Source organism: Trachypithecus francoisi, unplaced genomic scaffold (genome assembly GCF_009764315.1).
Source record: "Trachypithecus francoisi isolate TF-2019V2 unplaced genomic scaffold, Tfra_2.0 Lachesis_group4, whole genome shotgun sequence".
NCBI lineage: Eukaryota > Metazoa > Chordata > Mammalia > Primates > Cercopithecidae > Trachypithecus > Trachypithecus francoisi.
In genome coordinates, this window is record NW_022681469.1 from 150,484,966 (window position 1) to 150,509,587 (window position 24,622).

The following is a 24,622-nucleotide window of genomic DNA, read 5'->3' on the forward strand; positions in this document are numbered from 1 at the left end:
AACTACTTGTGTTATCTGTAAATTCCAGACACTGTATGAAAAAAGCATTGTAAAACTTTTTGTTGTTAGCTGATTCATGTAGGCCCCAGTTACGTTTTCCACGCTTGCTCTATTTATCACGACCCTTTCATATAGACCCCTTAAAGTTGTAAGCCTTTAAAAAGGCCAAGTATTTCTTTTTCGGGGAGCTCCCCTCTTAAGACGTGAGTCTGCCGAGGTTCCCGGCCGATTAAAAAACCTCTTCCTTCTTTAATCTGGTGTCTAAGGAGCTTTGTCTGTGGCTCCTCCTGCTACACTTTCTTTTCTTTTTGCTTTCTCCTTCCCTTTCCTTCCTTCCTTCCCTCCCTTCCTTCTGTCTTTCTCTCTCTCGCTCTTTTTTTTTTTTTTTTTTTGTGACAGGATGTCCCTGTGTTGCTCACGCTGGAGCGTTGTGGGGCTTTTTGAAATGACAACATATTCATATACTACAAAATTTAAAAGATATTGGCGGGGTGGTGTGGGGGGGAATTCCACTGCCCTTGCCCCGCCCCAGGACCTGGATTCCCCTAGGCACAGTGTTACTCTTTCCTTATGGAGTTTTCCCTGATCATTGAAGCTATGCCCTTGTCCCTTCTGCACCCGCGCTTCTGGGCACCGAGCTCCTCTCGCTGGAAGTGATCGGCTTGCACTGACTACGCTTGGGCTTCGCGCTTTCCCGCAGTGGCCGAACCTTGGCGCCGGGACAACCAACCGACCCCCGCGGCCGGGCGCCCTGCTCCCCCTGGCGGCCGCGCCCCGCACTGCAGTGGCCGCGTCGGGGCCCGGACGGGGGAGGGGTCGCGCGGCGGCGGCGTCAGCGGCGGCGCCCGGGTGGTGGGAGCCGAGGCGCCGAGCAAGATGGCGGTGCGAGTGCTGCGCGCTCGCGGAGCGGCCTGGGCCGGTGGCCTCCTACGGCGGGCGGCCCCCTGCAGCCTCCTGCCCAGGCTCCGGTGAGCAGCGCCGCCCTTTCCGGGAGCTGTCGGGGAGGGGCCGCCGGGAGGCGGAGGGCGCGGGGTTCCCCGGCGCGGGTCTCCGCCCCGGACCTGTCCCCACCGCGGGTGGCCGCCCGGTCTCGGGGCGGTGGGGCCAGACCTAGGGCCGGGTCGGGGCGCCCTCGGGCTCAAGGTCACGGCGGGGACGGGCCGCGCTGCGGCTCCGCCCTCGCCCGAGAAGGCGCCCGAGGCTCGGCGCGGAGGCCACATCCTCCCCGCGGCGCTGGTCTGGCCTGCAGGGCCCTGACCGGCGCAACCCGGGGCCGGGGACAGGGACAAGGCGCGCCTGAGGCCGCAGGCCCCAGACGCCGCCTGCTGGGTCCCCGCCGGAGGCTGCTCCAAGCCTGGGTGACCGCCTCTGCTGAGGACGTTGGTGACCCTGGCCTCTGAGGTGCTGTGAGTAGGAAATAAAAGCTTAAAGCATCGTCCCGGGCCAGCCCTACGCGGAGGGTGGGGGAAGTCAACGCTTGGAGGAGGTCAAAGCACTCAGGTCTTTGACTTGAAATTTAAAGCCGGCCGTGGATCTAAAAGTACTTAGAGTTACCAGCACTGAGTGTTCAGGCGTGGGGCTCTTGTGTAAACTTTCTTTTTTTCCTAACTTCAGGGGATTGGACGTTTGGTTGTCCAAATTCATCACCTTGACGTTTGCGTGTGCTGTTTTCCACATTCAAACAGCAAAGCCTATCCTAACTTACCCAGAGTTGCTTTCTCATATTCATTGCTTTGGGTAGTTTAAATTACCAGAGGAACTGTGTGTTAAACTTGCCATGGGCCAGGGAGCTTTCAATAACATGGTTTATTTTTTTTTTTGAGACAGAGTTTTGCTCTTGTTGCCCAGGCTGGAGTGCAATGGCACGGTCTTGTCTCTCTGCAACCTCCGCCGGGTTCAAGTGATACTCCTGCCTCGGCCTCCCAAGTAGCATGCACCACCACAGCCGGCTAATTTTTGTATATTTAGTAGAGACGGGATTTCACCATGTTGGTCAGGCTAGTCTCGAACTTATGGCCTCAGGTGATCCACCTGTCACGGCCTCCCAAAGTGCTGGGATTACAGTCGTGAGTCACCATGCCCAGCCTGATCTTTTTTAAATGATGAGTCTGACGTGGGAGAGGGGGCAGACAGAATTAAGGGTCGTGGCCCGCTGAATGGACGCTGGCACTGAGAGTTGAGAGTTTGCTAGGAGTTGTTTGTTCTGCCAAAATATGAGTGCCTGCCATGTGCCAGGCACTGTTGACTGTTGAGAGACGTCAGTGAATAAGGCGTGCAAGACCATCCGGGAGCTTACTAGTAATTCAGGAGCGCTGGGGAAGAAGAATTCAGAGCAGTTTAGGACCTGGTAAAGTTTGTGAAGGCTGTGTGCTATTCAAGTGGAAAAGCAAACAGACAGTTGGCTGTATGACTCCTCAAAGGAGGTGTCTGGGCTACAGGTTACATTTGGGAGTTGTCAGTATATAGGAATGCTAAATATTAATAGACACATGGATTTCATTATACTGTTTCATATTTGGTTTGCATTTTTCACAATAAAGGCTGGGTGCAGTGACTCACACTTGTAATCCCAGCACTTTGGGAGGTTGAGGCAGGAGGATTGCTTGAGCCCAGGAGTTTGAGACCAGCCTGGGCAACATAGTGGAACTCTGTCCCTAATAATAAATAAGTACATAAATAAAAATTTGTATAATGAAACTTTTTTTAAACTATAGGAAGTCAGGTGCAGTGGCTCAGGCTGTAATCCCAGCACTTTGGGAGGCCGAACTGGACTGATCGCTTGAGCTCAGGAGTTCGACACCATCCCTGGCAACATGACAAAACACATCTCTACAAAAAATACAAAAATTAGCCTGGCATGGTGGCACGCGCCTGTAGTCCCAGCTACTTGGGAGGCTGAGGTGGGAGTATAGCTTGAACCTAGGAGGTGGAGGTTGCAGTGAGCTGATCATGCCACTGCATTCCAGCCTAGGTGACAGAGCCAGACCGTCTCTAAAATAAAATAAAAAACCATCAGAATGTGTGAGATTGCTTGAGGTGTGAATGTGGCGAGTGAAGGGCTGCAAAGCAAGCCCTGGGACGTGCAACATATACAGGTTGAATGTAGGAGGGGGAACTGGCTAGGTCATTGTTATGTGACAGTGGCCAGGAGGAGGGAGGGAGTGCCATCTGCTGCCAAAAGGTTAGGTAAAATGATGGAAGAAAACAGAATTTGCCAACAGGGGTGTTGTGGGTGACCTTGCCGGATCAGTTTCAGCAAGCAAGAGGGGCGTCCTACCAGGAGCCTCATCCCTGCCTGTACATGAGCCAGCATATTTCACTTAGCGCTGCTTAGCAGCAAACTTGGAATCCCTAGCCGCTTCCTGGACATTGAATGTCTCACAGGTGCTCAGAACACTACTGTACCCAGGATTTAACTCCTCTTCCTTCCACGAAGTCTGCTTCTCTTGGATACTTTTTCTTCAGTCATGAAACATTTTCCATGTGGTGGCCCAGGCCGGAAACCAGACTCTCTTCCCCAAGCCCATCCATCTTTTTCCCCCCCATCTATCATTTACCAAATCTGTCAGTTCTGCCTCTAGTATGTCTTGAATCCACCCTCTCCATCGCCACTGCCCTAGCTCAACCCTCAGCAATACACGTCTGGATTCCTACGAAGAATGTGGGCTCGGACCTGTTAGTGAAGGGGACGACTAAAGAATTTTTTTTTCCTTAGATGTAGAGTCTTGCCCTTTGCCAAGGTTGGAGTTTAATGGCATGATCATGGCTCACTGCAGCCTTGACCTTCTAGGCTCAAGGGATCTTCCCACTTCAGCCTCCCAAGTAGCAGGGACTACAGGCCCACACCACCATGCCCAGCTATTATTTATTTATTTATTTATTTGAGACAGTGTCAGTCTGTTGCCCTGGCTGGAGTGCAGTGGTGTGATCTCGGCTCACTGCAGCCTCCACCTCCTAGGTTCAAGCAGTTCTCCTGCCTCAGCCACCCGAGTAGCTGGGACTTACAGGTGTGCACCACCATGTCTGGATAATTTTTGCATTTTTAGTAGAGATGGGGTTTCTCCGTGTTGCCCAGGCTGGTCTCAAATTCCTGACCTCAAGTGATCCTCTCACCTCAGCCTCCCAAAGTGCTGGCATTAGAGGGATGAATCACCACACCTGGCTAAGTTTTTTGTAGTGGGGAGGTCTTGCTCTGTTCTCCAGGCTAGTTTTGAACTCCTGGCCTCAAGCAGTCCTCCCACACTCCGCCTCCCAAAGTGCTGGGATTATAGGTGTGAGCCATTGTGCCCAGTCACATGTCTAAAGAATTCTATCATTGTCTTCATTTTCTTAATAGAAAGAGCTCTGTAACACAGACCTTGACTGGATCCTAATCCCTCCCTGTTTGCCCCCATTCCCCTACCCAAAAGAACAATGAAAGACATTTTGGGGAGAACTGGGGACATTTTAATAGGGAGTGGATATTAGATATGATGGAATAATTGTTTTTCTCAGATGTGATGATAGCATTGTGGTTCTGTCATTGTGTTTTGGAGATGCATGCTGAAGGATTTATGGGAGAAGTATCATTATGTCCAAACTCTACTTTTTTGTTTTTTGTTTTTTTCCTGAGACAGAGTCTTACTCTGTCATCCGGGCTGGGCGATCTCAGCTCACTGCAACCTCTGCCCTCGGGTTCAAGTGATTCTCCTGTCTCAGCCTCCTGAGTAGCTGGGACTACAGGTGTGTGCCACCACAACCAGCTAATTTTTTTGTATTTTTAATAGAGATGGGGTTTCACCATGTTGGCCAGGATGGTCTTGATCTCCTGACCTCGTGATCTGCCCGCCTTGGCCTCCCAAAGTGCTGGGATTACAGGCGTGAGCCACTGTGACTGGCCTAAAACTCTACTTTCAGTTGGTTCAGTAGAAATTAAAACCAAATATAGGGCCGGGTGCGGTGGTTCACACCTGTAATCGCAGCACTGTGGGAGGCCAAGACTGACGGATCACATGAGGCCAGAAGCTCAAGACCAGCGTGGACAACATGGTGAAACCCTGTCTTTTCTACAACTACAAAATTTAGCTGGGCGTGATGGTGCAGGGCTGTAGTCTCAGCTCTACAGGTGGCTGAAGCAAGAGAATTGCTTGAGCCCACGAGATGGAGGCTGAAGTGAGCCAAGATCACGCCACTGCACTCCAGTTGATGCGAGAGAACAATGCCCTGTCTGAAAAAAAAAATAAAAAAGAAAGAAATTAAAAAGCAAATATATAGAGAGAGACAGAGAGAAAAAAAAAGTTTTAATGGTAAAATGTTCATTTTTAAAATCTAGATGCAGGGCAGAAAAGTCTTCATTGTCGTGGTTAAACTCTGGGTTTGAAGTTTCTGGAAATGAAAGGTGTGGGAACAGGTCTCTGGAGCAGCAGTGTGGAAGACAGGGGTACTAGGGCTGGAGGGAGTGTGGTGGTGGGGAGGGGAGTCAGGGAGCTGCTGCTTTAAGGCAGGACTCTTCTTGGCATGGGTCTGTCAACCTCCTTTCTCCCCCAGGCCTGTGCTTCCAAATGCTGGTGCTATTTGTACACTTGTGGCTTTTGTGGTCACTGGTTCTGCTTAGAATCTCCTTTCTTCCATGGGTATCCACCTGACCATCTGTTCCTCTTCTTTCCAGTCTTCCACTGAACTCATACTTCGTTAGTACTGGTCGCCAGGCTGCCCTTACCCCTGCCACAACAGCTACCTACTACCTTGTGTCACCATTGAAGAGTTTGTCTCTGTTTGGATTGTGATCGTTCGTGTTTGTCTGTCTGCCCTCACCAGCAAACTGAGCTCCTGTGAAGTCAGGGCCAGGTTCATCTGTGCATCATCAGTAGCTGACAGGTGTAGTGCACAGTCTGTAAATAACAATGATCGTATGAATGAAGCACAGCGTGCTCCTGCTGCCTCATCCTGTGGTCTCAGCATTAAGTCCTTTCCCTTCTTCAGTTTCCTCTTCCCTGCCTGATTGGTACCCACGAGCTTCTTTTGAATACGTTCCTTTCTCTTCATCCCTAGTGCCATCTTAACCCCCACACCATCCAGTGAGTGTTTATTGAGTGCCTTCTGCATACCTGGTGCTGCTGGCCATGGCAGCCAGGGCACCCAGGAAGCATGTTCCTGGCCTTTGTTGCTGCAGCCATATACCACGCCCCTGCCAGGCTGCTTTTGACACTTAGATTTTTTTTTTTTTTTTTTTGAGACAGAATCTCGCACTGTTGCCCAGGCTGGAGTGCAGTGGCGTGATCTTGGCTCACTGCAACCTCCACCTCCCGGGTTCAAGTGATTCTCCTGCCTCAGCCTCCCAAGTAGCTGGGACTATAGGATGTCCACCACCACACCCGGCCAATTTTTTTGTATTTTTTTAGTAGAGACAGGGCTTGGCCATTTTGTCCAGGCTGGTCTTGAACTCCTGACCTCAGATGATCTGCCTGCCTCAGCCTCTCAAAGTGCTGGGATTACAGGCATGAGGCACTGCGCTCATCCAAAACTTAGATTTTTTTTGAGAACTTGACAGCATCTCACCCCGCATGGGATAAAGTTGCCCTTGTGTGGCCTCCAGTTGTATCTCGCTGTCCTCCCACACGCCCTTCTGCCTTGCTAAACAACTTGCCATTCCAGACGTGCCATTCAGTATCATGACTCCATGTCCCTGTACATGTTGTTCCCATTGACTGGAATTAGCACCTGCCTTGTCCACCTGTCTTGCTTGCCCTCTAAACAGAGCCAGAATGCCCCTACTGGAGTCCCTCCAGCACCTCCCAGGCCAAGCTGATGGTGGGTTCACTTGAGCTCCTGCATTGTATTTTTAAGTTTACAGCATCCGTGGCCACTCTGACTGTTTACCGATAGGTTTTTCCTGTGAGACTGAACAGGCTTGGCGTCTGGTTTATCTTTGTATCCGTAGAGCCCGGCATAGAATGCTGACTCGATTTCAAGTCGAGTGTTTTGCATAGTGCATCCTTCCTTATCCTCTGGAAAGTGCCCCCTAACATCTTGGCGATGGTCACTGTCAGTTAAGAACCCAGCCCCAAGCCAGATCTTATCATTTGGGCAGCCGCTGGCATAGCTGCAACTCGAAAGACTAGATGGGCTGGGTGTATTAGGCAGCTTTGATCACCTGACACTCAAAGATTTCAGTTTGATGGTTGGAGTAGTTCTGGGCCGGCTTGTTTTTCATTTGTCAAGACGATTGCTGCCCAAGTTCACAAGCAGATGCCACTCAGAGGTTCTCGTGTGTGTGCTGTGTTGATTTAGTCTCACCCCTACTCTGCATTTTTCTATTACAAAGCATTTTCACATCCGTTACCTCGTTGTACCCACCCAAAGGGGAATCTCCCCTTTGGTATTATTATTTGTTTGTTTATTTTAGAGGCAGGGTCTTGCTCTGTTGCCCAGGCTGGAGTACAGTGCACGATCATAGCTCACTGCAGCACTGAACTCATGGGCTCAAGCAATCCTCCTGCCTCAGGCTCCTGAGTAGCTAGGACTACAGGCATGAGCCACCATGCCCAGCCACTCTTTTTCTTTTTCTTTTTGTAGAGACAGGGTCTTGCTGTGCTTCCCAGGCTGACTTTGGTGTTACTGAAATATGAGATAAATGCTCAACTGGGGAGATTTCTATTTCAAAGGCATCCTTTATTATTGAAAATATTATCTGTCTGTCTATAAATATACATAATTATGTTTGCTTCTGTATTTCTGGAAGGATATAATTAAAACTATTAGTAGTCATTGCTTTAGTATTTCTTATTTTAAATGAAACTCCCTAGTCAGTAGTTTTAGAAACTTTTTATTATATCCCTTTCTTAATTGTTCATAATTATTATTCCTAAGCTTTTACAATTTATTTAACAAAAAAAATTGTAGACACAATTTCTGTTTAATGAACTTAAAATCTAAAATAAACACAGGAATTGACTGGGCACAGTGAGTGGCTTACGCCTGTAATTCCAGCACTTTGGGAGGCTGAGGCAGGCAGATCACCTGAGGTCAGGGGTTCAAGACCAGCCTGGCCAACATGGTGAAAACCTACCTCTACTAAAAATACAAAAATTAGCGGGGTGTGCTGGTGGGCGCTGGTACTCCCAACTGCTTAGGAAGCTGAGGCAGGAGAATCGCTTGAACCCAGTAGGTGGAGGTTGCAGTGAGCTGAGATTGTGCCATTATTACACTCCAGCCTGGGCAATGGAGCAAGACTCTGTCTCAAAAAAAAAAAAAAGAACACGCAGAAATTATACATAGTCCCATAAACAAATCTTAAAACTTTCTACTTAGTGTATCACTGATTTTATATGATTGCCTTAAAGTAATGGGTAAGTTTCTTTTTTCTTCTTTGAGACAGAGTTTCGCTCTTGTTGCCCAGGCTGGAGTGCAGTGGCATGATCTTGGCTCACCACAACCTCCACCTCCCAGGTTCAAGCGATTCTCCTGCCTCAGCCTCCTGAGTAGCTGGCATTACAGGCATGCGCCACCACAGCTGGCTAATTTTATATTTTTAGTGGAGACAGGGTTTCTCCATGTTGGTCAGGCTGGTCTCAAACTCCTGACCTCAGGTGATCCACCCACCTCGGCCTCCCAAAGTGCTGGGATTACAGGCGTGAGCCACTGTGCCCAGCCCATGATATTGTTAAACAGATAACTCTAAATGTAGTATATGTAAAACACTTCAAACTGACGAAATGTGCTTTCATTTTTATTGAAATGTGGCTGGGTGTGGTGGTTCACGCCTGTAATCGCAGGACTTTGGGAGGCTGAGGCAGGCAGATCACTTGAGCTCAGAAGTTCAAGACCAACCTGGGCAGCATGGTGAAACCTTGTCTCTACAAAAAAACACAAAAATTAGTAGGGTGTGGTGCTGGGCACCTGTAGTCCCAGCTACTTGGGAGGGGTTGAGACAGGAGCATAGCTTGAACCCAGGAGGTCGAGGCTACAGTGAGCCAAGATCACGCCACTGCACTCCAGCCTGGGTGACAAAGTGAGGCCCTGTCTCAAGAAAAAAAAAATACAGAAGAGAAAAGCACAATATAGACATTATATGGAGAAAGCTGTGTGTCTTTCCCCTCTATCCCTTTAAACCCTCTATCATTGTCTTAGGGAAACCACTATTAATGCTTTCTTAATTTTTAGGAATTTTATTATATAGTAAACGCAAAATGGAAGCATCTTCAACTTACATCTGCAAATGCCACTTAATACTATATGTTTTTATCTTATGCACTTTCAAGGAAAATTGCATTTACTGGTATTGTTATTTTTCTTGTTTAGAGTGAGTTTGCTTCTTTTTAATCTTTGAAGGATGTGAAAAAGTGCTTTTATGTTTCTTTATCATTATAGAGTATGCTTTATTAATTTCTTTTTCTTTTTCTTTCTTTTTTTTTTTTTTGAGACTGAGTCTTGCTGTGTTGCCCAGGCTGGAGTAGAGTGGCGTGATCTTGGCTCACTGCAATCTCCACCTCCTGGGTTCAAGCGATTCTCCTGCCTCAGCCTCCTGAGGAGCTGGGATCACAGGCATGTGCCACCACACCCAGCTTTTTTTTTTTTTTTTTTGTATTGTTAGTAGAGACATGGTTTCCCCAAGTTGGCCAGGCTGGTCTTGAACTCCTGAACTCAGATGATCCGCCTGCCTCGGCCTTCCAGAGAGTTGGGATTTACAGGCATGAGCCACCACTCCTGGCCAATATATTTGTATTTTTTATGTTTGTAAGTTCACATCATTCAAAAATCTTTATATCCGGTTTCTACCTATTTGAGATCATATCCTATGAATTGGTTTTTAAATTTAAAAAAAATCATATTGGGGAGAAAATTGTTCTGTAATGTTTGTTCAAGAAAGCAGCAAACTAGACTGGGCGCAGCAGCTCACGCCTGCAGTCTCAGCACTCTGGGAGGCTGAAGCTGGCGGATCACTTAAGGCCAGGAGTTCAAGACCAACCTGGCCAACATGACGAAACCCCGTCTCTACTAAAAATACAAAGATTAGCCGGATATGGTGTCGTGCAGCTGTAGTCCCAGATGCTCAGGAGGCCGAGGTGGGAGAATCGCTGGAACCTGGGAGGCAGAGGTTGCAGTGAGCCGAGATTGCACCACTGCACTCCAGCAAATGCCGTGAGACCCTGCCTCAAAAATAAACAAGTAAAGCAGCAAACTGATTTTTTTAAGCAAAAAAAAAAGAAAAGAAAAAGGCTGCCAGTATCATGTGAGATTTAGAGCCCTACTTCTAAAATACTGTTGCTGCATAAGGATAGGAGTTTGTATTATTGTATTATGAAATCCATATGTTCATTTCATGAAGTACTGGGGAATTTGCTCTCATGAGAGTTTCTCTTGTCCCTTGTTTAAATTCCTGGTCCCCCCTTTTAATACTTGGAGTTGCTCTCTGTTTTCCTCTTAATGTTTACCTGGTGGTATCTGGGTCCTTAAGCAAGTCTGCCAAGCAGATTAGAAATACTGTTGTAGGAAATCATCTAGTTTTTCTAAAGAGATCCCCAAGAATAGGTTCATACTAGCCCATCAGCATCTGGACCTTTATGTCCAGAAGCACTAAGATTCTGGGCATTTATGCTAGCCATTTGGAATCCCAGCACATTACTGATCTCAGAGAAGGCAAAAAAGATCTATGTGTAGATCAGTTAGAGAGCAAAAGTAGCTGGGCACGGTGGCTCACGCTTGAAATCTCAGCACTGGCCGGGCACAGTGGCTCACGCTTGTAATCCCAGCACTTTGGGAGGCTGAGGCGGGCGGATCAGGAGGTCAGGAGGTCGAGACCATCCTGGCTAACACGGTGAAACCCCATCTCTACTAAAAATACAAAAAATTAGCCGAGCGTGGTGGCGGGTGCCTGTAGTCCCAGCTACTCGGAGGCTGAGGCAGGAGAATGACGTGAACCCGGGAGGCTGAGCTTGCAGTGAGCCGAGATCGCGCCACTGCACTCCAGCCTGGGCCACAGAGCGAGACTCCGTCTCAAAAAAAAAAAAAAAGAAATCTCAGCACTTCATGAGGCCAAGGCGGGAGGATCACTTGAGGCCAGGGGTTCAAGGCCAGCCTGGGCAACATGGCAAAACCTATTCTCTGCAGAAAATACAAAAATTAACCAGTTATGGTGGTGTGCATATGTGGTCCCAGCTAATCTGGAGGCTGAGGTGGGGGAATCGTTAGAGTTCTGGGGGTCAAGGCTGCAGTGAGTGGTGAATTTGAGGCTACCATGAGCTCTCCAGCCTGGGCAACAGAGTGAGTCCCTGTCTCAAAAATAAAAAGAGAACAAAAGTATAAAGGGTATGCTGTGATAGAACTGGCCAGAGGTAAGATAACCAGTTATAAAAGGGATTGTGCAGAAAGAAGGGGCAGGAATTCAAAAGGCTACCTTCTGTATGATTCCATACATACGATGTTCTAGAAAAGGCAAAACTGAGGGACAAGGAACACAGCAGTGGTTGCTAGAGGTGGGGAGAGCGGTTGATTATAAAAGGAGGAACTTCAAGGGGTGAAGAAACTGTTGTGGTGGTGGTTACATGACTTTAGGCATTTATCAAAACTCATAGTACTTTCTGCCAAAAAAGTACATTTTATTGTACGTAGATGTGAACAAAAACCAAGAAGATGAAGGAAATACAGTTTGTCATTTGATAATGGTTACATAAAGTTCAGAAGAGGGCTGAGCGCAATGGCTCACACCTATAATCCCACCACTTTGGGAGACCAAGGCAGGCAAATCACTTGAGGTCAGGAATTCAAAACCAGCCTGGCCAACATGGTGAAACCTCATCTCTACTAAAAATACAAAAAATTAGCTGGGTGTTGTGGTGTGCGCCTGTTGTCTCAGCTACTAGAGAGGCTGAGGCAGGAGAATTGCTTGAACCCAGAAGGCAGAGGTTGCAGTGAGCCGGGATTGCACCACTAAACTCCAGCCTGGGCAACACAGTGAGGCTCCGTCTCAAAAAAAAAAAGTTGAGAAGAGGATGAGTCTCACCAGGTTCTGTTCTTTAAAATCTTATTTTCAGTGGTTATAGGGAATTACCTTACCTGTAGAGGGATAGTAAAACATGCACTTTTAGATATTTTGGCTGTTTTTCAAATATAAAAATAGGCCAGGCGCAGTGCTCACACCTGTAATCCCAGTACTTTGGGAGGCCAAGGTGGGCAGATCACTTGAGGTCAGGGGTTCAAGACCAGCCTGGCCAACATGGCGAAACCCTGTCTCTACTAAAAATACAAAAATTAACCATGCATAGTGGCACACCGTGTAGTCCCAGCTACTCAGGAGGCTGAGGCAGGAGAGTCACTTGAACCTGGGAGGTGGAGGTTGCAGTCAGCCGAAATGGTGCCACTGCACTCCAGACTGCACGACAGAGTGAGACTTTCTCAAAAAAGTGTGTGTGTGTAGAAATTGTTCAGATAGTTCAGAAGGTTATACAATGAAAAGAAAAAACCTTTACTCCCACCCAGGCCCAGTCATGTTCCCCAGATGTCATCACTCTTTAACCGCTCCCTCTGTATACATATATATAGTGCTGTTCTGTGCCGGCTTTTTTACAGAATTTATCTCGGAGATGTCAGCACATCAGTGCATGTAAATCTACCTCATTCTTTTTATTGAGTGCATATTTTCTGACGTGGAGTATTTCCTAATTTATGTGAGCAATCTGCGTTAATGGCTATTCGAATGGCCTATGCCAGGAGAAAACTGGAAACGACAGCAATGAATATTTGTGTGCATTCAACTGTGTGCACCTGTCTAAATATAGCTGGCCATAGGACATAACCGCAAGTGTCATTATTGGGCTGAAGTTATACATGGTTTCCATTTTGATATGGATGATGCCATACTGCCCTCTAGGGAGGTCAACAAATTTGTATTCCTGTTAGCTGGCATATGGGAGTTCAACATGCACATAGAAATTTGTGAGTAGGGCCAGTTGCAGTGGCTTACACCTATAATCCCAGCACTTTGAGAGGCTGAAGTGGGAGCATTGCTTGAGGCCAGGAGTTTCAGACCAACTTAGGCAACATAGCAAGACTCCATCTCTACAAAAAATTTTAAAAACTTAACCATGCAAGATGATGTATGCCTCTAGTCCCAGCTTCTTAGGAGGCTGAGGTGGGACAATCACTTGAGCCCAGGAATTTGAGGCTACCGTGAGCTCTCGCACCACCACACTCCAGCCTGGGTGACAGGATGAGACCCAGTCTCAAAAAAAGAAAGAAAAAAATTCATGAGTAAAGTATAGTTTGTGACTTGAGTCAAATTTATCCTCACTTTCTGAAAGCATTCACAATAGAAATTTAATTATAAGATGAAAAATAGCAAATTATGTGTTAATAAAGTTGGTATTCTGAGGTTTATGGGGGCAGCTAAAAAAAATCTTGATTTTTAAAGTTAATTTTTACAAATCTTGATTTTTAATTTACTTGAGGAGTAAAATTTTTTTAAAGAAGTTATTTCATTTTCCCTGTATTTTTTAATATTTTTATTGTGGTAAAACATGTAAAAATATACATAAAATTTGCCATTTAAACCATCTTAAGTGCATAATTCAGTGGCATTATATTCACAATGTTGTACAATCATCACCACTATCTGTTTCCAAATCAAGCAATATTTTTCAAATTATGGCAAAATGTGCATAACATAAAACTAACCATTTTAACCATTTTTAAGCATACAGTTCAGTGGCATTAAGTGTATTCACATTTTGGGAAAACATCACTACCATTCATCTTGAGAATTTCTTCATCTTCCCAAACTGAAACTCCTTACCCCAACCTCCCCTTTCTTCACCTCCTGGCAACCTCCATTCTGCTTTCTGTCTCTGTGGTTTTATCTACTTTAGGTATCCACGTATATTTTTTCTATGTCAAAAATTGCTTTGAAAAACACATAGCACAGATTGCAAAGATAAATGTGGGCTCTCTTACAGGAATGCCACAAATTTTACATTTTTCTTTGCTTCTGCTTCTCAGAGTGCATGCTGTTGTCATGGAAAGCAGACATTCTGTGGTAGCCCAGGTTCTGGAACAGTGCCTAGAATAGCTGCTCACCGTGTGTTTGCCAGGTGAACTGATGGATATATGAAAACAGTGTACTGTGTGACAACACTTTTGTTATTCCATAGGACGTGGACATCTTCCAGCAATAGATCTCGAGAAGACAGCTGGCTAAAATCCTTATTTGTCCGGAAAGTTGATCCAAGAAAAGATGCCCACTCCAATCTCCTAGCCAAAAAGGAAACAAGCAATCTATACAAATTACAGTGTGAGTGACAGGTTTGCTATCTTCATAGTTGACTTTTTTTTCCGTTTGTTCCTAAGTTTATCGTCGAATTTTCTTTTGTTTCAGTTCACAATGTTAAACCGGAATGCCTAGAAGCATACAACAAAATTTGGTGTGTATACCAAACTCTCCTTTCCTTGGGGAAAATAATGACTTTATTTGTGAGTTAATTCCACTAACATTGATAGCATAGAGAGAGATCTTTTCATCTCTCTCTTTTGAAGTTGAACATTCAGAGGCTCTTAAACTGAGCTTCGTGTGGGATTGCCAAAGGCATTTTGATTTTAAGCACTCACACAGCTAAATCATCACATAGGCTGTCAGACTTTAGAATGTTACCAGACTCTTATGTTTGAAGGAACTTTGCTAGGCTGTCTAGTCCATCTACTTATCCAATGCTGGAGTCCTTTCCACAGACCTTCCTCACTGCCTGTCCTAAAGTAAGTTCCATCTCTGGACAGCTCTGAGTGTTAGGGATAAGAATTCACATCTCTGAGTCCTTCATTGATTCCCATTAGTAAAACTGCCCTGTGAGAGTACTGTGTGTATTTGAACATAGCTGCCATTTCTTCCCAACTCCTCTGTTCTCCAGGATCCAAGTCCCTTCTGCTGATTCTCCTATGATTTGAGATCTAAACCTGCTTACAGAATTTGTAAACTTAAGACGAAAGGGAGAACTAAGCTTACTGGCTTTTAAGTTAACAGAAATAGTATTTTAATGATCCATTGGGAGCAAATGTGAAGAAAAAGGTTTTTTGGTTTTTTTTTTTTAACCTTTAATATCTACTACTTTGATAAGAAAGCAAACAATTTTGTCCCTATAATTAGCATACTTTTTAGAAGAAAAACCTTTTGTTGTTTATTGTTTTGTTTTTGAAGATAGCTTATGAAATGTAATAATAGTATTGAATTTCTTACTCATTCCAGCACCTCTTTATTAAAAAATACCCTTAAAGCAGATGTTTATTTCTAAGTCTCTTCTCATAAAATGGAATTTTTCCCTATGCTGATGTTTTCCTGGATTTTACCTTTTCTGTGCTGTTTTATCACTTCATCTCCTGTCTTGGATTTCTGGCTGTCTGTTCATATTTCTATTTGATGTCGTGCTCTCACTTCACACTCAGCACGTGGAATCATCTTGCTTTTCCAACTTCCCTGTCCGTGCCACTCACCTTGTTTTACTCAGCCCGTTCCTTAGTTCTCTGTGTTGAGTCTGTCACCTAGAGCCGTGCATTCTTCATCGGACATGTATTTTGGTTCTCTTGTTTCCTTCTCCATCTCCCTCTCCAAGCCTCTCGAGCCCCATTCTCAAGTGCCTTTTTTCTGACTACCTTTCTGGGCTCCAAGCTATACCTATATCTCTTCGCTGCCCTGCAATACGTTACCCCAAAGTTTGTCAGATTGATCTGCTTGAGTTCCGCTTTCTTTTTTCATCACATTTTTTTTTTCTCTGAAACTTTCAGCAGCTCCCTGTTTCCAGAACATAAAGACTTAACTCCTGCCTGGTTTTTAGGGGTCCCAATAATGGGATTCTGCCCAACCCATCCAGTTCTGGGTACAAGTACTGCCTGCCTTACATCTCCATTCAGGTAAGGCCAGGACTCCCAAGAGCAGGTTTGGGGTCCCCAGCAAAGAGGAGTGGCTTCAAATCCATGTGTAACTTTGTGTTGGTGAAAAACCTAGGCCCCGTTGCCAGACCCCTCTCTAGACCCCACCTGAGTCATGTGTACTGGGCTTCCTTCCTGGGCACTGCCTCCAATGCAGGGTTGTCTCTTCCTGCTCATGTCATGCGACCAAAGGGAAATGTTGGACGTACATTGCCCTAGCAGAATCCCTCTTTCCCTGTCTTCGATTTTCATGGATCCCATGTTATTTCTTTTTTTTTTTTTTTTTTTCTTTGAGACGGAGTCTCGCTCTGTCGCCCAGGCTGGAGTGCAGTGGCGCAATCTCAGCTCATTGCAAGCTCTGCCTCCCAGGTTCACACCATTCTCCTGCCTCAGCCTCCCGTGTAGCTGGGACTACAGGCACCCGCCACCACGCCCGGCTAATTTCTTTTTGTATTTTTAATAGAGACAGGGTTTCACCATGTTAGCCAGGATGGTCTCGATCTCCTGACCTCGTGATCCGCCCGCCTCAGCCTCCGAAAGTGCTGGGATTACAGGCGTGAGCCATCGTGCCCGGCCGATCCCATGTTATTTCTGAACATTCATGAGTCATGCATCAGATACATTTAATATCAGATCCTAATTTAAAAAGTAAAATGCTACTCTTCCAAAAGTACACATGATGTGGTCACTATACTGGGTCATAAAGATGTATGGGTTTTCAGTTAGTTAGACGTAGACCATTTGGAACTTTTCTCTGTTAACCATTTATATATCCCTGGTCCTACGGAGGTCTAGTGGCGCAGTCGGTTAGCACGTGGTACTTATATACTCTCAGTCCTGTAGCCCCAGCGTCTGGTGGTGATCACTAGCTAAATATCAGTGTCAGCATGTAATGTGAACAGGTTCCATTTCTTGCCCTTGATCCCCTTTTGCATCCATTGTTGAATTTGTGTGATACTTTTTCATCATAATTTTTCTATTCAAAAAGTGTGCAGGTTTTAGCTTTTCTCTTGGTATAAATCAGTTACACTCTTCCCTTTGCCTTTCCCTGTACATTGGAGTCTATACCATAAGAAAGCTTCTGTGGAACCAAGCTCCACTCTGATACCCTTGTTAAATTCATACACTGCCGTGACCTGTCATGGCTTTGCCCCGTCCCTGCACAATGAGTGGGAATGAGTTCGTGTGTTTGGTGCGAGACTACGTGACACTCCACCCATCTCCTTGGCCCATTGAATTGAGCAGAACGTAATTTATGCTTCGCGTTGTATCTTTAATTTTTATTCTTCTGCCATGTTGATGCCCTTGGGGACTGTTGGAGGTTAGGGTCGCTTCCAGACTGTTGTGTTCCAGCTCTGTCTTCTTGCTCCTTCCTGAAGGACAGCTTGTTTTCTGCTCTTGTTACCTCTGCCTGCTGATGCTGCTTGTGTTGTCTGCCTCTGTCTTGAACATTACTTTCTTCCCTTTCCATCTTTCTTATTTCTTCCGTGTTCTTTTCTACTATTTCCCTCTCATTCTTCCTGTCTTTGGAACCAACAGAATGTTTTTTAGTGATGTTGTTTTTTTCTCCCCCTCAAATGGAAAATAGTAGCCACGTAACTCCCAAAATCCTGGGACCTTTGGTTTTTCTTTATCATCTTTATACTGGTTCAGCAACTCTTCTAGATAGTTGGGGTATCAGAAACCTAAGCTTCTGATCAGCAGGGTGTTGGAGTACAACAGAATTCAGCCAAAAGGTTAATTCCACATGCCGTTTTATCATGAGGATGTGCTAAGGTCAGTTGTTAGAACACAGAGTAGGTGGTCTTTTTCCTGTTACTGATCAGGTGCTGTCCACCTGTTCAAATTTTGCTGGTTGTTTAATTAGTGTTGCTGTTTCTTCTCTTTAAGTCAAGAGGTGTTGCCAAAGATTCACGAAGATAAACACTACCCTTGTACTTTGGTGGGGACTTGGAACACGTGGTATGGCGAGCAGGACCAAGCTGGTAGGAAGCGAAGTCTTTGGAATAAACACTTCTTCCTTAAGCCTTATGTAACACTTAAGTAATTTTCTAATTTAATGCTTGTTCTTATCATCAAAGCTTTCCAAGTCTCAGTCTAATTTTATGATTAAAGTAGTTTCTTCAACAATTCATTGCAAAAACAGTTTTAAAATTGTTTTTAATGTTTGAATCTATTATTGAATCATTATGATGTAACTCATAGGCCAAACATGGGGTATTACAGTTTTTTTGGTTTTTTTGTTTTTTGAGATGGAGTCTCGCTCTGTTGCCCAGGCTGGAACGCAGTAATATGTATCTAGGCTCACTGCAACCTCTCCCTCCTGGGTTTAAACGATTCTCCTGCCTTAGCCTCCCAAGTAGCTGGAATTACAGGTGCCCACTACCACACCCAGCTAATTTTTGTATTTTTAGTAGAGACAGGGTTTCACCTTGTTGGCCAGGCTGGTCTGGAACTTCTGACCTCAAGGGATCTGCCTGCCTCAGCCTCCCAAAGTGCTGGGATTACAGGTGTGAGCCACTGCACCCAGCCTACAGTTCTGTGCTGTGTTAACATTATACCTATCTAGAACATTTTCAAGTAGTATCATGAAATTCTAAATGTATACTATCTTTTAAAATGCATTTCAGTCCACCTCTGGAGGTATGAAGGAGGCTATCCAGCCCTCACAGAAGTCATGAGTAAACTCAGAGAAAATAAGGTAATGATTTTGAAAAATGTTTACAGACTAATGATATATAGATGTTAGTATGGAATTAAATGACTTTTCTGTCTTCAGTTTTTGTTAATAAACTTTTTGTAACAGAAATTTTATTGTTTGGACTCCTGAAGTTGTATTTAAACATAAACAGTTGTAATACTGTTCAAATAATAATTCTGGCTGGGCGCGCTGGCCCACGTCTGTAATCCCAACACTTTGGGAGGCCAAGGCAGGCAGATCACAAGATCAGGAGATGGAGACCATCCTGGCTAACACAGTGAAACTCCGTCTCTACTGAAAAAATACAAAAAAATTAGCCGGGCATGATGGTGGGTGCCTGTGGTCCCAGCTACTCAGGAGGCTGAGGCAGGAGAATGGCGTGAACCCGGGAGGCAGAGCTTGCAGTCAGCCGAGATTGAGCCACTGCACTCCAGCCTGGGCGACGGAGTGAGACTCCGTCTCAAAAAAAAAAAAAAAAAAAGAAAACTTATTGTTCTTATTATAAAAGTCAATTATACTTTGAAACTGATAAGGTGGTACTTTGAAACTGGTGACTGGGCTGGGTGCGGTAGCTCACGCCTGTAATCCCAGCCCTTTGGGAGGCCAAGGCAGGCATATCAGTTGAAGCCAGGAGTTCGAGACCAGCCTGGACAACATGGCAAAACCTTATCTCTACTAAAAATACAAAAATTAGCCAAGCGTGGTGGTGCACACCTGTAATCCCAGCCACTCGGGAGGCTGAGGCACAAGAATTGCTTGAACCCAGGAGGCACAGGTTGCAGTGAGCCGAGATCACACCACTGCACTACAGCCTAGGCAACAGAGTGAGAATCTGCCTCAAAAAAACAAAAAAACTGGTAACTGGTGTATCAGTCAGCATGGGAGACACAATTAGCCCTGGATGACCTAAAACTGTCTACTTCAGGAACTGTCTGTCACACACATAGAGTTTATCTTGGACTGACTTTGCTTTCCACCCACCCTTCACTAGCAGGTGCTTGTCAGTAGGGAGAAATTTAAAAGCCACACATCATTAAGAAAGAAAATCTTTTGTATAGATTCCCAGACAAATATAAATAGCTTTTGAATTATCTGCTCTTTTGTAGTCTGCATGCCACTTCTATTGATGTGCCATCAAACACTGTTAGAAGAATCTAAAAATAGCAAGTTAAATTTGTTTGCATTGCCACCTAAATCATTAGGATGACCAAGTAATTTGTCATCTAAACCTGGACACTTTTGAGAATGAAAAGGAATGCTGTTAATGATTATGCAAGTTCAACAGATATAAACTGGGACTGTCTCAGGCCATCTGGGACTTGTTGATTACCCTATTATAGTATTCTGTAGGAACATAAATGTTACTGAAATGGACTTAACGTAAGTATCAGAAGATTTCATGAGCATATTTTTTTCACTCAAAGGAATTTTTGGAATTTCGTAAGGCAAGAAGTGACATGCTTCTCTCCAGGAAGAATCAGCTCCTGTTGGAGTTCAGTTTCTGGAATGAGCCTGTCCCACGATCAGGCCCTAATATATATGAACTCAGGTCTTACCAACTCCGAGTAAGTACACAAATAGAAGTTTTTCCTTTTGCTTTTCTGTGAAGAAGCACAAGCACTTTGTAAGGCTGACAACAGAACTTGTGTGTACATTCTGTGATGTGTGTTTAGCATTCTATATATATATTTTTTTTTTAAGACTGAGTCTCACACTGTTACCAAGGCTAAGCTCTTTTGCTTTTTATGGCCTTACACATAATGCTTATTATTTGAGATTTTTCTAAATAACATTTCTGTTTTTAAGAAGAACTGGCCGGGTGCCGTGGCTCACACCTGTAATCCCAGCACTTTGGGAGGCCGAGGCGGGCGGATCACGAGGTCAGGAGATCGAGACCATCCTGGCTAACAAGGTGAAACCCGTCTCTACTAAAAATACAAAAAATTAGCCGGGCGTGGTGGCGAGCACCTGTAGTCCCAGCTACCCGGGAGGCTGAGGCAGGAGAATGGCGTGAACCCGGGAGGCGGAGCTTGCAGTGAACCGAGATTGCGCCATTATACTCCAGCCTGGGCAATGAGCAAGACTCTGTCTCAAAAAAAAAAAAAAAAAAAGAAGGACCTAAAGTGCAGGATAAGGTACAATATGTAACATCTATTGTGGTTAAATGAGAGCAGCTAATAAACACTGTGACTGTTGAACAAATTATACAACATGATAAGAGTAAAAGGCAATAATATTTTATAACACTTTCTAGAAATTTTCGTACTGAGAGCTGGAAGGAAAGCCTCAGGTAGCAGCATTATTAAAGTGGCTAACGCCTGTAATCCCAGCACTTTGGGAGGCCAAGGTTGGAGGATCGCTTGAGCCAGGAAGTTTGAGACCAGCCTGAACAACATAGTGAGACCCTGTCTCTGTTAAATTAAAAAGTAAAGGTTTGGCTGGGTGCGGTGGCTCACGCCTGTAATCCCAGCACTTTGGGAAGTCAAGGCAGATGGGTGACCTGAAGTCAGGAATTTGAGACTAGCCTGGCCAACATGGTGAAACCCCATCTCTTACTAAAAATACAAAAAATTAGCCAGGCCTGGTGACGGGTGCCTGTAATCTCAGCTACTCGGGAGGCTGAGGCAGGAGAATTGCTTGAACCTAGGAGGTGGAGGTTGCAGGAGCTGAGACTGAGCCACTGCACTCCAGCCTGGGCAACAGAGCAAGATTCTGTCTCAAAAAAAAAAAAAAAAGAGGTTTTGAAGTTAGTTTTGTCACTTAATGTTTTTTCTACTGCGGTTTGCTATTTCTGTATTTTTTGTTCACAGAAGAACTAACAAACCAAATCTAAATCTGTTTTCAGCCAGGAACCATGATTGAATGGGGCAATTACTGGTGAGTATATTACTGAATGGTGACTTTTTAAGTCTTGTGAATAGATTAGTTTAGGCCATAGTGTTAATTCTAGGGAAAAAAATCTGAGGATGATACCATAACTTGACACTACACTAATGTTTTGTTGGATGTTTTTATTATGCGATTTTTCAAACATACAAAACAAGAGAGAATAGTGGAGCTCCCCTTCCACATCCATTGCTTAGCTTCAGTAGTTAACACATGGCCAATCTCGTTTAGGCCTAACTCCTTCAACCCAGATTGTTTGGAATTAAATCCCAGACAGCATTCTGTTTCATTCATAAATATTTCAGTACTGTATATATTTCTAAAAGGTAAGCACCTTTTTTTAAAAGCAAAACCAATATTGCATAAAGTTAGTTTACATACTTATTGGATATCATCTTTTCTGAAACATTACTTTTGTCACAAATACATACCACATCAGTAATAGTTTCTTCTTTTTCCTTGCTAGTTTGAGTAGAAAAATAGCAATTTTTCCACAAGTCGATCTGTAGATTCAACAGAATCCCTATCAAAGTCCCAGCAGGCTTTAGAAATGCAAAAGACTAGTCAGGTGCAGTGTGGCTCATGCCTGTAATCCCAGCACTTTGGGAAGCCAAGGCAGGAGAATCACTTGAGTCCAGGAGTTCAAGACAATCCTGGGCAACATAGCAAGACCCCACCGCCTCTACCAAAATAAATAAATAAATTAATTAAACTAGCCAGGTGTGATGCCACATGCCTGAGGTCCTAGCTATTTGGGAGGCTGAGTGGGAGAATTGCTTAAGCCCAGAAGATGGAGTTTGCAGTGAGCCAAGATTGCACCACTGCACTCCAACCTGGACAACAGAGTGAGACCCTGTCTCAAAAAAGAATAATAATAATAATCCAGGCATGTTGGCTCACACCTGTAATGTCAGCACATTGGGAGGCTGAGGTGGGCAGATCACCTGAAGTTAGGAGTTCGAGACCAGCCTCACCAACATTGCGAAACCCCATCTCTACTAAAAATACAAAAATTAGCCGAGCATGGCAGTGCACTCCTGTAATCCCAGCTACTTGGGAGGCTGAGGCAGGAGAATTGCTTGAACCCAGGAGGCAGGGTTGCAGTGAACTAAGATCGCACTACTGTGTTCCAGCCTAGGTGGCAGAGTGAGACTCTTTTTCAAAAACATAAAACTAAAAAGGCTGGGCATGATGGCTCATGCCTGTAATTCCAGCACTTTGGGGAGACTGAGGGAGGAGGATTGCTTCAGCCCAGATGTTTGAGACTTTGAGACCAGCCTGGACAACATGACAAAACCCTGACTCTACAAAAAAAATACAAAAAGTAACCAGGCGTGGTGGCGCACACTTGCAGTCCCAGCTCCTCAGGAGGCTGAGGTGGAAGGATCACCTGAGCCTGAAAGGTCAAGGCTGCAGTGAGCCATAATTGTGCTAGTACTTTCCAGCAGGGAGAGAATAAGACTCTGTCTCAAAAAAAATAAAAAATTAAGGCAGGGATGGTGGCTTACACCTGTAATCCCAGCAGTTTGGGAGGCCAAGGTGGAAAGATCACTTGAGATCAGGAGGTTGAGACCAGCCTGACCAACTTGGTGAAACCCTGTCTCTACTAAAAATACAAAAATTAGCCAGGTATGGTGGTGTGCACCTGTAGTTCCAGCTACTCAGGAGGCTGAGGCAGGAGAATCACTTGAACCTGGGAGACACAGGTTGTAGTGAGCCAAGATCACCCCATTGCACTATATCGCCTGGGTGACAGCAAGACTGTCTCAAAACAGCACAAAACAAAAAATGCCTTACTCTCAGTGATACAAAAAAAATTTTTTTTAATTAAAAACACAGGCGAGGCATGGTGGCTCACACCTGTAATCCCAGCACTTTGGGAGGCCAAGGCAGGTGGATCACAAGGTCAGGAGATCAAGACCATCCTGGCTAACACAGTGGAAACCCCATCTCTACTAAAAAATAAGCTGGGCGTGGTGGTGGGTGCCTGTAATCCCAGTTACTTGGGAGGCTGAGGCGGGAAAATGGTGTGAACCCGGGAGGCAGAGCTTGCAGTGAGCCGAGATCATGCCACTGTGCTCCAGCCTGGGTGACAGACCAAGACTCCATCTCAAAAAAAAAAAAAAAAAAAAAAAAAGACAAGTCATATACTGGAATAAAATATTTGCAAATCATATATCTGATAAGCAAATTAAATTCAGAATATATAAAGAATTCTTACAACTCAATAATAAGAATATAGATAACCCAATTAAAAATGGGTAAAGAACTTGAAAAGACAGTGGCTGAGTGTGGTGGCTCACACCTGTAATCCTAGCACTTTGGGAGACCAAGGCAGGAGGATCTCTTGATCCTGGGAGTTGGTGACCAGCCTGGGCAACATGGCAAAACCCTGTCAAAAAAAAAAAAAAAAAAAAAAACTTGTCGGGCGTGGTGGTGGCACATGCCTATAGTCTCAGCTATTCAGGAGGCTGAGGTTGGAGGATTGCTTGAGCCTGGGAAGGTGGAGACTGCAGTGAGCCATGATCATGCCACCGCACTCCCAGTGAGACCCTATCTCACAAAAATAAATACATAAATAAATTGAAAATAGAACCAGGCGTGCTGGCTCACGCCTGTAGTCTCAGCACCTTGGGAGGCAGAGGTGGGCGGATCACAAGGTCAGGAGATTGAGTTGAGACCATCCTGGCTAACATGGTGAAACCCCGTCTCTACTAAAAATACAAAAAAAAAATTAGTCGGGCGTGGTGGCAGGCACCTGTAGTCCCAGCTACTCGGGAGGCTGAGGTAGGAGAATGGTGTGAACCCAGGAGGCAGAGCTTGCAGTGAGCTGAGATCACGCTACTGCACTCCAGCCTGGGCGACAGAGCGAGACTCCGTCTCAAAGGAGATAAATAAAATAAAATAAAATAAAATAATAAAAATAAATAAATTGAAAATGGAATTCAGTGTGATTCAGCAGTCCCACTTCTGGGTATATATCTAAACGAATTCAAAGCAGATCTCAAAAAGATTTGCATACCCATGTTTATCATAGCTTTATTTGCAGTAGCCAAGAGGTGCAAGCAACCGACATATCTATCAATAGATGATAAAGAAATTGTGGGCTGGATGCGATGGCTCCTGTAATCCCAGCACTTTACACCT

At 45.0% G+C, this 24,622-nt stretch overlaps 1 protein-coding gene across 5 annotated transcripts in view; it reads left to right on the forward strand.

The window, feature by feature from the left end:
- The first annotated feature begins 665 nt into the window (after positions 1-665).
- The window catches only part of NIPSNAP2 (nipsnap homolog 2), a 38,022-nt gene continuing 14,065 nt past the window's right edge, over positions 666-24,622 (forward strand). For 2 of the 5 annotated variants that reach the window (XR_004433263.1, XM_033194539.1), the window contains exons 1-8: positions 666-968; positions 14,124-14,263; positions 14,348-14,393; positions 15,745-15,870; positions 17,779-17,873; positions 18,519-18,589; positions 20,014-20,154; positions 21,435-21,466. Coding sequence is in view for 4 of the 5 variants with exons in the window: in XM_033194539.1 (XP_033050430.1) it covers positions 877-968; positions 14,124-14,263; positions 14,348-14,393; positions 15,745-15,870; positions 17,779-17,873; positions 18,519-18,589; positions 20,014-20,154; positions 21,435-21,466 (743 nt within the window). In the remaining variant the exon portion in view is untranslated. Of the gene's footprint in view, positions 969-14,123; positions 14,264-14,347; positions 14,394-15,744; positions 15,871-17,778; positions 17,874-18,518; positions 18,590-20,013; positions 20,155-21,399; positions 21,467-24,622 lie in introns of those variants that run through there. The other 3 variants (XM_033194541.1, XM_033194540.1, XM_033194542.1) reach the window with 3 other exon arrangements.